This window comes from Etheostoma cragini, chromosome 8 (genome assembly GCF_013103735.1).
Source record: "Etheostoma cragini isolate CJK2018 chromosome 8, CSU_Ecrag_1.0, whole genome shotgun sequence".
In the NCBI taxonomy this organism is placed as follows: domain Eukaryota; kingdom Metazoa; phylum Chordata; class Actinopteri; order Perciformes; family Percidae; genus Etheostoma; species Etheostoma cragini.
The window spans coordinates 18,140,742-18,156,143 of NC_048414.1; the positions used below are offsets into that span (position 1 = coordinate 18,140,742).

General features: G+C 41.0%; 1 protein-coding gene across 4 annotated transcripts in view; it reads left to right on the plus strand.

Moving 5' to 3' along the window:
* cdh13 (cadherin 13, H-cadherin (heart)) overlaps positions 1-15,402 on the plus strand; it is a 358,407-nt gene that overhangs the window by 223,506 nt on the left and 119,499 nt on the right. For all 4 annotated transcript variants that reach the window (XM_034879249.1, XM_034879248.1, XM_034879250.1 and 1 more), the window contains one exon: positions 6,623-6,801. In XM_034879249.1, coding sequence (XP_034735140.1) covers positions 6,623-6,801 — 179 coding nt within the window. The remainder of the gene's footprint in view (positions 1-6,622; positions 6,802-15,402) is intronic.

Consider the following 15,402-nt stretch of genomic DNA (forward strand, 5'->3'; position numbering starts at 1 on the left):
CCCCCCCCCCCCCCCCACCCACCCCTTATACATACACAACTGGAATACAAATCTTAATGGTTATGGTATTCATTCTGATTCCTCTCTCATGATTGCTGCACTGCCACTCTATTATTCCCTTTCAAATGACTTAATACAATTCAATTATTTTTTTTCAATTATCAAGTTGAGATGTGATTTCATTACCTAGCTTTGATTGTCAGTGTTTAGATGGAGGAGTTGTTTTCCAGGTTCTTCTGTTCATTAACATGTGTGATTTATTTCTCATTAGCCAGTCATTTATATTCTCAGCGCGTCATCGAATGCAGTGATGAAGCAGTGACTGGCCCTCAGTCAATCAGGGTCTGGAAACTGCACATAATCACTACTAGAACAAACGTGTGCATGCCTCTATTCCTTAAATAGCATCAGGAATTTCAGATATTTTATGTCAATACATACACTTTTTTCCGTTGTTAGACACTGAATTTCTTTTGTGATCAATTTTTTATTTTCATATTTAGAAAAAATGACATTTATGAACAGTTCCAAACAACACACTGGGACATAGAAACGCGTCCCAGGGCTTTTTTTTGTGATAACATTTTTATTTTTACATTCAGAAGAAATAATAATGTAAACATACAAATTTCTGCATTTTTTGCTCTTTTCTGTTCTTGATTACGTTGGGTTGTATCTTGCACAGATTGTTTATTATCTAGCTTTGCCAATTGGTCCAGCTGTGTCCAGAGCAGACAGTGGCTGAGAAGATTGAATGGAGAAACTGCATTGTGGAGGAGACAGGAAAGGGCAGCTGGACTGTGTTTCTCTCCATTCACTTAACTGTCAGTTCGAAGCTTATTATCTCAAATTCTGTTTCCTGTCTACATCTCCCCATTCAACCGCTACGGTTATTGCATTTAAAATAATGTATTTAGAAAAGTTTTGTAGCCAGCTGAATGGTGAAACTTTTTTCACAAGACACTTGACACCCCGCCCCCCCTACGCGGTAAATGTAGATTTGTATCAGCGTTTATGTTGCAAATGAAAACTATCGAAATTAGAATCGAGTTGCAGATCGATTTGGGCACAATGTGAAAACATTTGTTAAAAAGCAGAATGCACGGGAAACTATGAGCGGTAAAGATTGATAAAGAATAGCTTTTTGGCTTTAAGGAATCATTTTTATTTGAGAAAATTGCTTGTTCAGCTGTTTTTAGGTGTTTGCGTGTAACAACGCTCACAGTAATGTCTTGTGTTTTACTGTTTTCCATGTCGTGGTAGGGTTGGAACGGATTTCTTGAAAGATATCTAGATGAATTCTTTCCTTTTCTTACAGTATTTGTCATTACTAAGTGTCGGTTGCAGACCAATTATTTAGCCAATTTATATACAATATATACACATTTTACATTGAAATTATATTTATTAATAATTGTGTTAAATTGTTAATTTATTATTTTAAAGTCACTTAATGCCCCTATAAAACTGAAACTTTTCTTTAGAGTACATTCATTTGAGTCTCTTTTTTAGTTATCATATAGTATGTATATGTGATCAATAAAACATAATTCACAAAGAGCATCCCTTACAGGTTGAGGAAAATTTGCCAGACAGATGGTTTTGGTTTTTTAGTTTTAGTTTTGTTAATACCACAACTAAACAAAGTGTTTGTCTTTTCTTTTTCCGCTCCTATTTTTCGCATTGCCCAATCTTTCTCTGGCACTTGAGAGTTAAGTCTAGTTTGATGGAACCCTGCTACAATGTGCATACAAATAAAAAGTCTGAAAGAGTTAAATAGCGCTGCTGCAGAATACACAGTGTGAGGATAAAGAGATTTGATTTAAAGAAAATCAAGTTCTTTGTCTCTTTGTAATGTCAAGTTCAAGAAAAGACACAGGCATGAGGCGAACCGACAGGTTGGATGGTGTAGTGGTAACAATAGGCAGGCAAACAGTGTAGACAGGTAAATGCAGCATTCAGTCAAATAGATAGCCTTGGTGCTTAAAGCCGCATCAGCAATATACACTTAACTACTTGACTGCATGTATTTTTTAGACGTGAGTGAGAGTAACTGGCTGTACAAAGAGTGAACATCACAGTAGCCAATTCTGCTTTTCTAACTGTGCTTTTGAATTTTTGCTTCATCAACAATGCAGGCGATCTTTTATTAAAATGTCTGTGACTTTTAAGAACCACTGGCATCCGAATTGGTTTTTGTTTTCACCTCTATCTGTTTTTCCTGTCTGTTAGAAAGATTTTTTTAAAATATGACACCAGATTGAATTGAAAATAGGCCATGGGTTTTTGTTTTATTCATGCATGTGCTTTTTCCGCTTTCTGTCTTCCCAGCAGACATTTGAAAATGTTGGTTTAATTGTTTCATTTTGAAGAGGCTCAAAGAGGTCAAAACCTCTAATATTCACAAAAAAAACAATTATTAGACAAAGGTCAGAAAAAGTAACAATTTCCACAGCAGAAAAATGCTTTCATTTCCTATTTTGTATAATTGTTATTAAAGATTTATCTTGCGCCCCTTGGGTCGTGACCCCCATGTTGGGAACCACAGAGTTGGGCTCTATACATTCTTGAATGGTGTTACTACTACGCCCCTTAAAGAGATATCTTGCTGATTTAAATCCAGCTCTATGCCATGACAATGTGGGCAGTGTGGTTAGATAAGCGGTGTTTAGTTTATATCCACGACTTTCCACTTTCGGTAATTACCTCGTTGTCGCCGGAATTTCTGCCGTATGTTCTTTTTTCCGACCGGATTGCCGTTACCTAACGTGTTCTTTGTGTTGGGGGGTAAAGCCAGACCTCTCTTAAGTAAATGTGGACCAAAAAAACTAGACTGTTAAAGTCCAAAACAAGTGCTGGACCTCAGTCGCAGGTTAACCAAATCTTGAGTGGTGGCAGTTTCTGATTTAATGTTTTTACTATTCTTTTGTTCTCTGCTTTTTGCTTCTTATCGCCACGCTTTTGGTATTGGATAGGATGATTCATTTTTGAACTCCATTTGATCTTATTCACACCTAGGAATAAAATGGGTCAGCTCTTACTCTTTCTCAGTCACTTGAGTGTGATTAATATAAATCCCATTTCAGGTGTTGGAATATCTATCATACACTTTGATTGATAAAAAATGAAATTTCAATTACTCACGCAGATGTACTTACTGTGTGTGAGTCAGAGACAGTTTGTGTATGCACATGCAGACTACACATAGTAGACTCAATTTTAATTTTAATTTTTTTAAATGTGATGTTAGTATGTTACCATCACATTTAAAAAAAAAAACAAGAAATCTTGTCTGTTCTCTTGCTTCATTGAGGCTGCTCACAGTGTGTCAGTTCCCTGGTGGCATCCCCTTGGTGCTTGAAAAAGATATAGGAGTTAGCTGTAGGCACCGCGTCCCACCAGCCCGTGTGATGAAATCAATCCACAACATGTGTATCTATGTCTGCTCTCCTTTTCTGTCATTTATTATGTCTGTTCATGTGTTTTACCTCATAGCCCGGCTCTGCTCCTTTTTGTTTTGCTTTGAATAAGCACCACACACGTACACATCATTATTAGGGCCGCATAATATATCACTTTTATTCATAGTCATCGTCAGAAAATATCATTGGAAACTGCACATTAAAAGGAAACTGCCATTGTTTTTTTAAAGTGGTGCCGTTTATATTCAATTCAGTGTTCAATATGTTCAATTGAATGCTGGAAATGATTTTCTTTCCTTGTATTTAAGAAGAACACTGAAAACAGCGTAAATGCAGAACTAAGTACACTTCATCCTCTGTTTATCTAGTCTCGCATTGCCAGACCTTCCTACACAGCGCTTTGATCGAGGGTCTAGCTAGTCTACACAGCATTCAAGAAAGGGAGAAAAATGTGCTGGGGTTTATTGGTATTTCTTCCAACCAATCGCAGTTGTCTTGGGTGCCACTGAAACCACAGGAAGGAACTTGTGTACGTTCAAACGTAGTTTTAGTCGTGTAACAGAAAACTCAGATTGGACAGATAGTTTAGCTACCTGTCTGGATTTCCCCTGCAGAGATCTGAGGAGCAGAGTCCTCATAATTCACCCGGAGTTTAGAATGCCAACACAAAGTAAGGGGGAGGTAACCGACAACCGGCCGAAAAGAAGAACATCAGGCCGCACCGGAGCAATCCCGGAAGTGGATCGTTGTAGATGTAGACTACTGTTTATCTATTACAAGTTATACCATTATTGCAATATTCCACAACTGCATTGCATATTTTCCTCATATCGTGCAGCCCTAATCAATATAAAGTGACTTGATAGATGTTGTGTCTGCAGACTCCCTCTCTCTGCTGTCTCCATCTTTATTGTATCACTTTTCTCATCTAGTCTGAGCTGGTGTCATCCAGCAGCACGGCAGATGGGTCCAAGTGATAGCGAGGTAATGGCAGTGCTGCACATTCCCATCCTTCCCACAATGTGACCAACCAATGCAGTTAAGAGGGATTGAGCCTTTGGATCCTGCCACTGGATGAAGCTGATAGGAGAGGGCGATGAGTCCTCGTTGAGGCCACCAACATGATATCATGTTATGATTAAACACAACAGACATCATTGTTAGAGCCCCATTATCCCATTATGGAATGCTAGATGTTTGTCATGTACGCTGTTTAATGTTGATGCTGTGTTGTATTCCGGTTAGACTAAAACGCTTATTGGTTACATGATACCCATCTGTGACTGGAATGATGGCATCTGATGAAGTCAGCGAGGTTGAGAGGGCCAGTTTGACTCTTTTGAATCACACGGTTAGCCAGCAGAATGAGAACATAATTCACTGAGATCTGTTAGAGATCTCAAATTCAGTTGTCATTTCTGAACACTCATTTGCCGCTAGTTAGTGCGTCCGTGTGCATGCGACCATGTGTATTTGTGTGAGTCATCTCTAACACAGTGAGGTGTGAAGTGGAACGGAGTATAGGTAATGAAGAAAATGGGACTGTGTAATTATTCTGCAGAGGAAGGATTACTGGTTTACTTAACCATTAATGGTTCACCTTGAAGTGCAAATGCCAAGGGGATAAAACCCATACCTCTCTGCCCCTCATTACCTTCAACCGGGCTAAAGACGTTTGCTTCTAAGCCACCATTATTTCATGTAGACTTTGCATATTTTCCAGCAGCCCTTTTGTGTCTTATTTGAATAGTTTGGCTAATGCACTGTGGCAAAGGACTGTCGGGAATTAAGGTAAAGCATGAAAAGAGATGGAAGTTTATGAGCCATGCTACGCAGCGCCGCTATTTGGCGCTTAGGAGAATGTTTTGTTAAGTATGTGGGTCAAGTAAGAAATCACCAGGGGTTGCTTGGCAGAAAACACATCCAACTTTAGTAGGCTCCGTCATTTTACAAAAGAAAAGAATCCACTTTATGTAAATGAACCCAGGCAGGACCCTCATTAAATAAATGACAGTTCCCATATTGATAAAAAAAAACTGAAAGCAGAAGCAGAATCATCCACATTGATCATTTGTGTTATGTTAGAATTAGATTGCATCGTTGCAACCAAGTTACCGATTATAGCTCTTTACTGTTCACAGTAAACAAATGGCATACCCGCCGTTTCAATAAATCATTACACATTTTACACAAACGCGCCAAAGTAATCAGTCCTACGTTTTAGAGTGTGGCAGAATCAAAGAGTATCCATCTGTGTCCCAGACACACAATCTCATCCAAATGCAGTAACGTATCTGTCTGAGAACGAGTCAAACATAGAGCTTAAACAAATCAAAGAGGTGATATTTTAACCAGAGGAGTCTGACGGCAAGCCGATGACATCAAGAACACGGAGCACCGGATAGAGGTTTGGTTTATAGACAGTTCAGCCCGCATTGGAGTAATGGTCAACACTATTCAGAAGTGACACAACCTAAGGTGTGTGTGTGTGTGTGTGTGTGTGTGTGTGTGTGTGTGCGTCCTGCTGAATCTGTGCAAATGCTTCCTATTTCAGCTCAAAGGCAGCGGACAAGATTTCCGTTGTTGTTACCTATACTATAGAAGAACAACATGCTGTTAGAGCTGGGAGGAGAGGAGGGAGTAAACCCATCATTTGAAAAGGCTAACTTTTGAATCGTCAGTAGTTTGAAATTTCTCTTTTCGTATATCTGTTGCCATGATTGCTCTGATTTTAGAACTCCAAAAACAATACTATTGGAATACATAAAAAATATCATGGAGAAAGGAAAAAGCTTCCCCTTTTGACTGGCTTGGCTAAACTGTGCATGTGTCCTGGTAACTACTGTAATTTCTTTGTTTTGTTTTTTAAAACATGTTTTTCTTACTTTATATAACTTTTTGGATGGGAAGCTTCTGAAAAAAAGGAAATGTCAGAAGTTGCACACTTTTTTCAGGAATCTTAATAGGTTTGCCCATTTTGTTTCTTTAGTTTTATTTTTGAGATTTGTATCAGTTTTGTTACTACGGTGAAAATTGCCCATCATTTTCCAGAGGACAGAAGCTGCTGTCCCTTCTAAAATTGGGTTTTGTTCTCGGAAAAACATGACACACACGACACCAGCGTTTAACTCCTTCTCTCACATATATTACAGGACAAGTATTTTTGAGTTCAGACCTAACCCTGTCTGTGTCTTATCCAGGAACCACAGTGATGACAATGACGGCGCTGGACGCAGACGACCCCGCCACAGACAACGCAGCGTTGCGCTACAACATCGTCAGGCAGTCGCCGGACAAGCCTTCCCCCAACATGTTCTACATCGATGCCGAGAGAGGCGACATTGTCACCGTCATCTCCCACAAGTTGCTTGACAGAGAGGTGGGTAGATTTGGTGTATCGCTTTGCACTGAGAGATGCTCCTTTTTTCCGCTGGAACAGTGTGACTTCTTGCTGGACAGGTTCTTGGCACAAGTCTCACAGCTGCTGTCATTTTTTTGGAGCTGAAGCTTGTGGTACAATCTACTCTTTCTCAACATGTCACCAGTCCTCGCAGTGAGCAGAGCGGAAAGAGTGTTTAGATACTGTGTGTGTCATATGCCACCTGTGTGTGTGTGTGTGTGTGTGTGTGTGTGTGTGTGTGTGTCTGTCATATGCCACCTATATGTGTGTGTGTGCGTGTGTGTGTGTCTTTGTGGGAATAAGCGCTGGTGCATTCCAATGAGCGGGCGCAGAAGCCAGATGAGTGTCTCTCCATTTCTCCGTCTAACCGGAGCAAGACAACGGGATGATTGCTTTTTCAGCAGGGTGACGAATGCCAGAACATCGATTGGGCTCGCTGGTGGAGGAGGAATATTAGCTGTTGTCAGACACTTAGCGCCTAGTTTAATTGAGGTGATACACACTCATCCGCCGACTCTGGTGGTGTCCAACAAGCCTGGATGAAAACCCTCCCATCCGGAACTGTTGGAACCATGGCGGCTAAACCGCCCTGATGAGCCGCTCCCCGAGCTACAGTAAACTGTTTAATAGAGGCATAATTGATTAAAAGTACGGTGGAATGAGATGCAGTCAATGCAGTAAGCACCGTCGATGCTCGCTTTTGCAAGGCAATCGAGAGATTGAGTGTTCCAAGAGACGTACGAGGCCTGTCTCCACCGGGCCACTACATATTGCTTTTTGAAGCAATCTTCAAAGCGAGAAAAAAAAAAAAAAAAAAAACAATAGCAGTGCTCCTCCACCCGTCTGCAGCCAAGATTTATTGACACCGCTAACAGGCTGGTGTTAGAATATGTAGAGGAATGCCTTTGAAGAAGGCACCTAGCCAAATTGTCAGCCTGTTTGTGGCCTCAATATATCTCTTAGAAAAAGTAGATTCTTCCTAGTACTTTATTCTCCATAGGCAAACTCTTGACGTTATTAGTAAGTCTTTTCAAAGTCACTAAGAGTTGAGACTAAAGACAGTTAGTCTCTATATGTCGGCAAAATCATGTTGGAGTCACTTTTGATTATTTCACTTACACCCCTGGATTTCATTAGCACCTCAGGTGGCGACCACACTGGGTTTGTCCACACATTACTTTAAGTGGATTTTCATTGGGGGGCTGTGTGGACAGTGCTGATTGCACACCTGTTCCTGTCAGATTTCCATCTGTTTTGATAGACAGAGACGGAAAGAATTTTAGTATCTTTTTAAAGCTGTTGAAGGCGTTTTATTAGTTTGTTGAGACCAGCATGAAAGCAGGCTGCCCTGTGTAAAGGGATTTTCCACAGATTTTATTTTTCAAATTCGTTTACAGCTCTTGGGGAGTACCAAAAGAAGTGATGTCACTTGTGTCTGTGCGGGTTGGGACTGAAGAACACAAGTCTGAAAATGAATAAGGATCTGGGGTGTGGAGCCTAACAGTGTCATAGTGCTCAATGCTTTATGGCTATTTAAATGCAGTTTGTTTTGTCATACCGAAGGATTAGAAAAGCAGTAAAAAAAAGATCTGATGGCTCAGGAAAGACCAACCTGACATCAGTGTTTTCTCCTTGTTTTCACTCATTTGTGTTCTACAGCAACTCAACACAAACCACTGTGTCAAATCAATCAAAGATGTCCCTTTTAGCCTAAAAGTGCGCCAACATATAGAGGTTTACACAGTAACGCAGCGGCCGCAGGTTCGACTCCGGCCTGTGGACCTTTTCTCCATGCCATTCCCTATCTATCTCCTCTTTCGTGACTTCTGCTTTCCCAAAAACTGAAGGCCTAAAATGTCCACACAACAAGTCTCTTTTTAAAGGATCAATTTGATGGTGCTGATGTGTTTTTTCTTCTCTATTAAACAGCCAAACAGACATGACTAATCCATGTCTCTGATACCATCTCTCTGTGCTTTTAATATGATTGCAAATGTGGCCACCAAAAAGCAGTAAAAGCCTGAAGCACCATGTATGATTCATTTATTTATTAGTGTGCTGGATTTTTCATAAATGTCCTCAGGGAGTTTGGCAATAGTCCGGCCGCAGTGCAGTATCACTGTATAACAACAGGGGGCGGAAAGCGAGACTTCTTCAGAAGCACAGTCACTCAGCAGAGCCAGATGGAAGTGCAGAAGGCATAAGTTTGAAACTGTCCTCTTCTAGGTTTGGAGAGATTTAAACCCAGCCACTTCAGCACATTCTCATAAATATGGCTCCGGCATGACACCCATCGATTCCATCTGCTGTGCCGGGTACATTTTTGAAGACAGCATGTCCAGCATATGTGAGGAGTATATGTGTGACAGAAAGAGACAGCAAAACAAAGAAGAGGTCGAGGGAGAGAGGAAGAAAGGGAAAGAATTTGAGACATTGGCCTAACTTTGCCCATCCGTTGTCTAAATTCCACAGACATAATTCAGGTGGAGCTGTTAGTGCATTCGGAAAGACACCACCAACCCCGGGGAAGCAGAAAGCAATCTGGAGAAAATTGGAAAATCAATTTTGTCACGTTGAAATCAGTTTGATTGTCCTTCTAGCTCTTTCCCTTGGGCGTAAAATCCCGTCTTGGTATCTGCATTTACTCCACCGCTCTGTTTTCCTCCTCACTTCTCTTTCGTCACAGCTCCTGTCTCTCTCTCTCTTATATTATTCTTGCGCACGTCGCTGTTGGATCAACGGCGGGCTGGGGTTTTTGACAGCTAATAATGCTGGCGGGGGAGAGAATGTGTGTGTTTGTGTGTGTGGGGGGGGTCTAAGTCTGAAAAGACAAAGTTCACATCTCGCAGTTGATACACATGCAAATCTCTCTTAATCATCTGAACGCTGTTAGAAGAAATCAATCTGCTCCATGACAACGTCCATCTTCACCTGTTTTCTTAGCACATCTGAAAGTGTCTACTCATGACCCGAGGCTGGGCAGTGTAGCTACGGTAACACATGCAAACACATGCACATTACTGCACGAAACAGAATTTAAATGATTCCACTTTTTTTTGTATGTAAAAAAAAGTTAAATCGGATCAGAAAAGTCAATGAGAAGGAGAGGATGTCTATTCTTTAACTTGCTAACATGTCAGTTACAATTTACGTGAAAGTATCTACAGAGGAGTGACACTGTCATGAATGTGTCCTAAACATGATAAACCGGTCATAACAGTTTGACATAACACTTCTTATAGTAAGTGTCATTCGGTTTTGTTATGACAAGTTACGGTTAGGGATCATGTGTCACGGCAGTGTCATGTCACTCGTATGTAGATATGTACGGTATGTTACCCTCCTTTCTGATTAGGTCCAACAAGCATCATGCTTTTTGACTATAAGAAAGAAAAAGATTGACATCTCTCACCAATATTAAAAAGTGTGCCTCTTTTGGCCTGTGTGAAGGCATGCATACAGCAGCTTGACAGAGGCAGTGTGTGAGGTGTTATCTTATAACATAATCTTCCCTTTCTGAAAGATGGAAAGGCATAATGTGTTGAGTGTGTGTTAGTGAGAATAACATGTCTAAGAGACTGAATACAGAAATAAAACTAGACACTTTATTTATTCCCAGAAGGGAAATGTGCTGCTCTGGACAGACTTGGGACCGGGCCGCAAGCAACAATCACAATATCTCAGTAGTCCGATTCATCAGACAGACCCTTGTTTCCTCCAACAGCCCGACTACAGTCCATCGTTTTCCTTAAGGCTTGTGAGCTGAAGGGGTGGAGATGTGAATCAGAAAAGACGTGAAGAGACCAGGAAAGATGGAAGCAGGCAGGCAGGCAGGCAGGCAGGCAGGCAGGCAGGGTGCACAGTAAATGTCCCTCTAGTCTACAAAATGATAAGCCTCCTCTGAATTTGTTCAGCTCCACTCTTGTGATTCATTCTTAATGAGCTGGATACAGAAACCTGTAATGAGCGTGCATCTTCAAACAATACACATATATAAAAAACATGTCCTGTGGTCAGATTTTTACTGTCCCGGTGACATGGTGAATACCAGCACACATAGGCACAGGCGCACAGACAGACAGACAGACACACAGACAGACACACAGACAGACAGAATTGCTTTAATGTAGAAAAGACGATGGGGAAAGCTGAGGTTACTGGCTTGAAACTCATGCAGAATATATTTGAAGCTACTGTGCAGCAATAGAGTGATCACATTTCCTACTGTAGACACACACACACACACACACACACATACACACACACACACACACAGCCACACCAGTCACTGTGATCTATTTCAGTCTATGGAGTGTCCGTGTACAGTTGGCCTGTAACCAGAGAGGACAGCTGCTAATGGCAGTGTGACTTTCTGACTCTCTAATGCTCGCTGGCCAATCTGGGAGCTGTCACTGCCAAGGATAGCCAATCGATGAAGTCGCCCGACCCCTCCATCCACTTCCATGTTCTACAGAGGTGAATTACATGGAGATAAAAGGGGTGTGTGTGAGTGTGTGTGTGTGTGTGTTGTTTATAAGCAAGTAGCTAAAACCGGCTGTGACAGAGAAGGACTGTATCACGTTGACTTTCAATGACAATAACTAAACAAAGATGAATGTGTTTAACAAAATTTAACTTTCCCCGGCAAAAAATAATAAATAACTGTAAATGCAGTGATAAAAGTGATGTCACCTGTTAGGCGTCACGTCAACACTGTATTGCGGCGATGCAGATATCCTCTTCTATGTTCTACAAAGGTGAATAAGATGGAGTTAAAATCTGTTTGAATTTATTTTACTGACTGACTATTTTATTGATTAAATGACTGTATTTATGTAGGACTTTTTAGTCTTAACAACTACTCAAAGCGCTTTTACATAGTACAGGAACCGATCACCGTATTCATATGCTGTGGCTAGCCAAGGTATCCAAGGCCAGGGATCAAACCACCAACCTACTGTGTGTGTGTGTGTGTGTGTGTTCGTGTGAGAGAGTGTGTGTGGCTAATGGCTTACGTTTCTTTCAACTCGAGTGTAGTTCTTTTCTTTTACCCTCCACCGTCTGTGACGATGTGTTAAGTGCTTGTCAAATCCATGTTTCTTTTGTCAGACAGACAGCACATCCTAACAAACATTACGGTGCGAAAACATGTTTTGCTGTTTGTTTGTTTTTACCTGAAGGTGACTTTCAGATAGAATAGCAGCGCTTAACAATCATTATTGGAAAACCATTTGCACCTGAAAGCGACAGTTCGACAAAAGCGGCGCTCTCCACTCTGAGTCAGTTGAATATATGGAGTCTGTTTTTCTGTATCCATTAAAAATAATCTTTGTTGACAGGACGGCCGGCGTTCTTTGCTAAGGCACACGCATCATCTGTCAGCAAATGCTGTTTGGCCGTGTTTTGTGTATATTAAGGATTTACTTTGCTGTCGCCTGCTCTGTAAATGTGTTTACTTTACATTACCTGCGCTGTTATGCCTAACTAGTAGAAATCCAAAGTGACAGGTAGATGGATGAATGTACATAATCATCTCCGATCAGCAGTATCATATACAATGGTGGCTGGAAGTAAATGGATGCGGTGGTTGTTTGGTGCAACCTTGGCAGTGTGCTTCCTGACAGTGTTTGGCTGATAAGAAAGCTTATCCTGCCTAATGGCTTATTTGGCTCGGGTGGCCAAATAGTCGCTGCATACTTGCAATGACAACTGAAGCTTTGGCAGCTTTTGGCATTCGTTTTCCCCAGCTTTTACTGCTGTGATCCTTTCTCCAGTTGTTGCTCTTCTTTCCCAATGTCATGCCTGTCCATCGCATTGTTTTCTCACTTATTTTCATTTCATGTTATTATCTCTCTTTGTCCCCCCTGCATCACTGTCTATGGCTTTTATTTTTTTATTTTTTGTCAGCCTCGCCTCCCCTTCTCTGTCAACACTTCACTCTGGACATCCAATTACTCGCAGGTCATAGCATAGTGATTCCATTCAGAGCAGCACCATTCAGCACGGGCCTCAAACAGCCATTCAAATTACATCCTCGGCTGCCTTCAGAGTTGCGGCTCTGACAAATGTTGTTTTCAAACATTTCTGGGGGCACCACCTAATCCGATCCCCCAAACATAATTGAATGTCAGTCGTCACATAAAGATGCTTTCCTCTCTTCAATTAGCGTCTCATTTCCGAGTGTCACAGCAGCGGGACAAAGCAGACAGAGAAATATTTACTCGTCCCAGGTAGACGCCAGAGAGAGTTATTATATTATGTCATTTATATGCAAATAATACAGCACGGGGAACACATTGATAAGATTTCATTACAGCAGATCTGATGTGCACTTCAGTTTATGAACTCCCTTTCATCCCGCTATTATGATCCACAAATTGGAAAGGTGCGAGTAGATGAGTTGGGTGGAGAGAGATGCAGGCAAGTATGGACAGTGTTGGAAGGCTCCGGGTGGGTAAGGAGAAACGATCGGCAGGGGAAGCCGGTGGAAAGAGGGGTGTTGCAGCCTGTGAGGTGGTCAACAAGAAGGATGGATGATCAGAGAGAAAGTGAAGTGCCGGCTCGATATCTGCTAAGAGATGCAGCCTCCAGTCGGTAACAGAGAAGTGAGAGTAGGGAAGGTTATAGGTGCTGAGGCAGTGGTAGGATGGAGAACACTTTTTTTAGCAAGCAAGGAACAGCATAGTGATTTTATTCATAGCAACTCCAAAGATGCCGAGCCACTTTGTACTCACCACCGAGCGAGGTGTTTTTTTTAACCATATTTTTAGCCACAAACTTCTGAGGTGTGTGGAAGCCATTTAAAGACGCAGATGTGTAGGCATTTATCTGCAAGAAGAGAGAGAATCAGGACCTAAAATATATACTGTACATGAACTACAGGCAGTGTGTATAAATTACCTACAACCAGTGTAGACTACAAGTAGTGTGAAATATATTCATAGGTCTGCTTTTTCCCTTCAAAAAGTAGTCAGTACAGAATATTTTTCCCATGCCCTATTGTGTTTTGTAAGAAGAAGCTGATGCTGTAAGGTTTTCAATTTTGAGCCCTATCTGCGTGTCAAGAAGTGGTTGTAACTCCCTAAATTGATAGTTTTGCAGATAATTAACACAATAATCACAATAATAAAAGTGTGTGTGTGTGTGTGTGTGTGTGTGTGTGTGTCTGTGTGTGTGTGTGTGTATGTTGGTCTCCAGTGCCCTCCAAATGGGAAATATTTATCACTGGCTGCTAAAATGGATTCAGATGGGGACTTTATTAACAATAGAGATCATCTAGAACTCTAGATATTACGTTGACATTCAATGACTATAACTAAACAAAGATTAGTGAGTTTATTATATTTTATTGATTGATTGATTTCGGGATCAAGACAATAAAACAGTAATCCAAGGGAAAGTAAAACAACTTATTTCCAGCAATGCCCTTATACACACAAATCAATAAACAAGAAGCTGACAAACTCGTACTAAAAAGACATACAGTAGTTAAAAGGTGACATCAGCGACATCACATAAAACAATAAATATGAAACAGAAATGCTAAAAAAAAATGGCCAGTTAATTAATGCATGCTCACTTTGTTCCATAAAAGCTGCGCGACCTGTCTTTTAAAAATCCCCTGTGATGATAGTATTTTTGTAGTACTACTCCATGCCATAATGCCAGGAGCGGATGCTGGCCCTGGTATTATGACGTGTGGACCATGGTTATATTGGAACATAAATTATACGCAGTGATAAAAAATGGTAATGTCACCTGGGAGCGTTGTATCAACGCTATATTGTGGTTATCGTCATAACTCTGTCACTGTACTTTAGTTACAGGTGATTACAATATGAAATGACGGATACATTTAGCTCATATTGCATGTTAACATAAAAGCAGTTGAGGCTGCTGTGACAGGGACATCTGCTGCAGTACAACAAGTCGAGATTTAATTACGCTTAAACAGGCACATGTATCTACAGCCATGCTTTTGAATGTATTTGTCTGTTATCGATATTAGAGTGAATTTATTGTAAAAGGAGTTAGTGCAGCAAGAAGACCAAGCCAATAACTGAAATGGCACATCTTCACACGTACTGTAGATGATGGCTTTATCACAAAAAAGTCAAAAAAAAGAAAGTGAAAGAATTGAGGAGCCTATCAAGAGATCCCATTATTAAGAGTGTTACTGTGGTGTCTCCTTATGTGATGGCCAGTAGCCTGAGTTCTGTCAGCTGTAATCAATACGGTGTAGTTGGTGTGAACCCAACCACCTTACGCTCTCTTGTTCTTCCCCGAAATGAACAAGGTGGACACAGTTCACAGGCATTGATGAAATACGCTCCCCCTCCTTCAGAAATCCTTCCTCTGCTTGTCCTTCTTTCCTCCTTCTATCATGCCTATGTCCAGTTGCATTAGTGAGAAAATGAGATCCCCCCCCTAATTAATTAAATCTCTGAGTGCTAAAGATGAAGATTACATCCCAATGAAGGTTAGAGGTGTCAATCACAGTTGTTTTTTTAAGCTGTGCATTCCTCAAGATAAATTGAGCCCCCTGGGCATTGTGGGTAAAAGTGTACATTGTTAATTCCA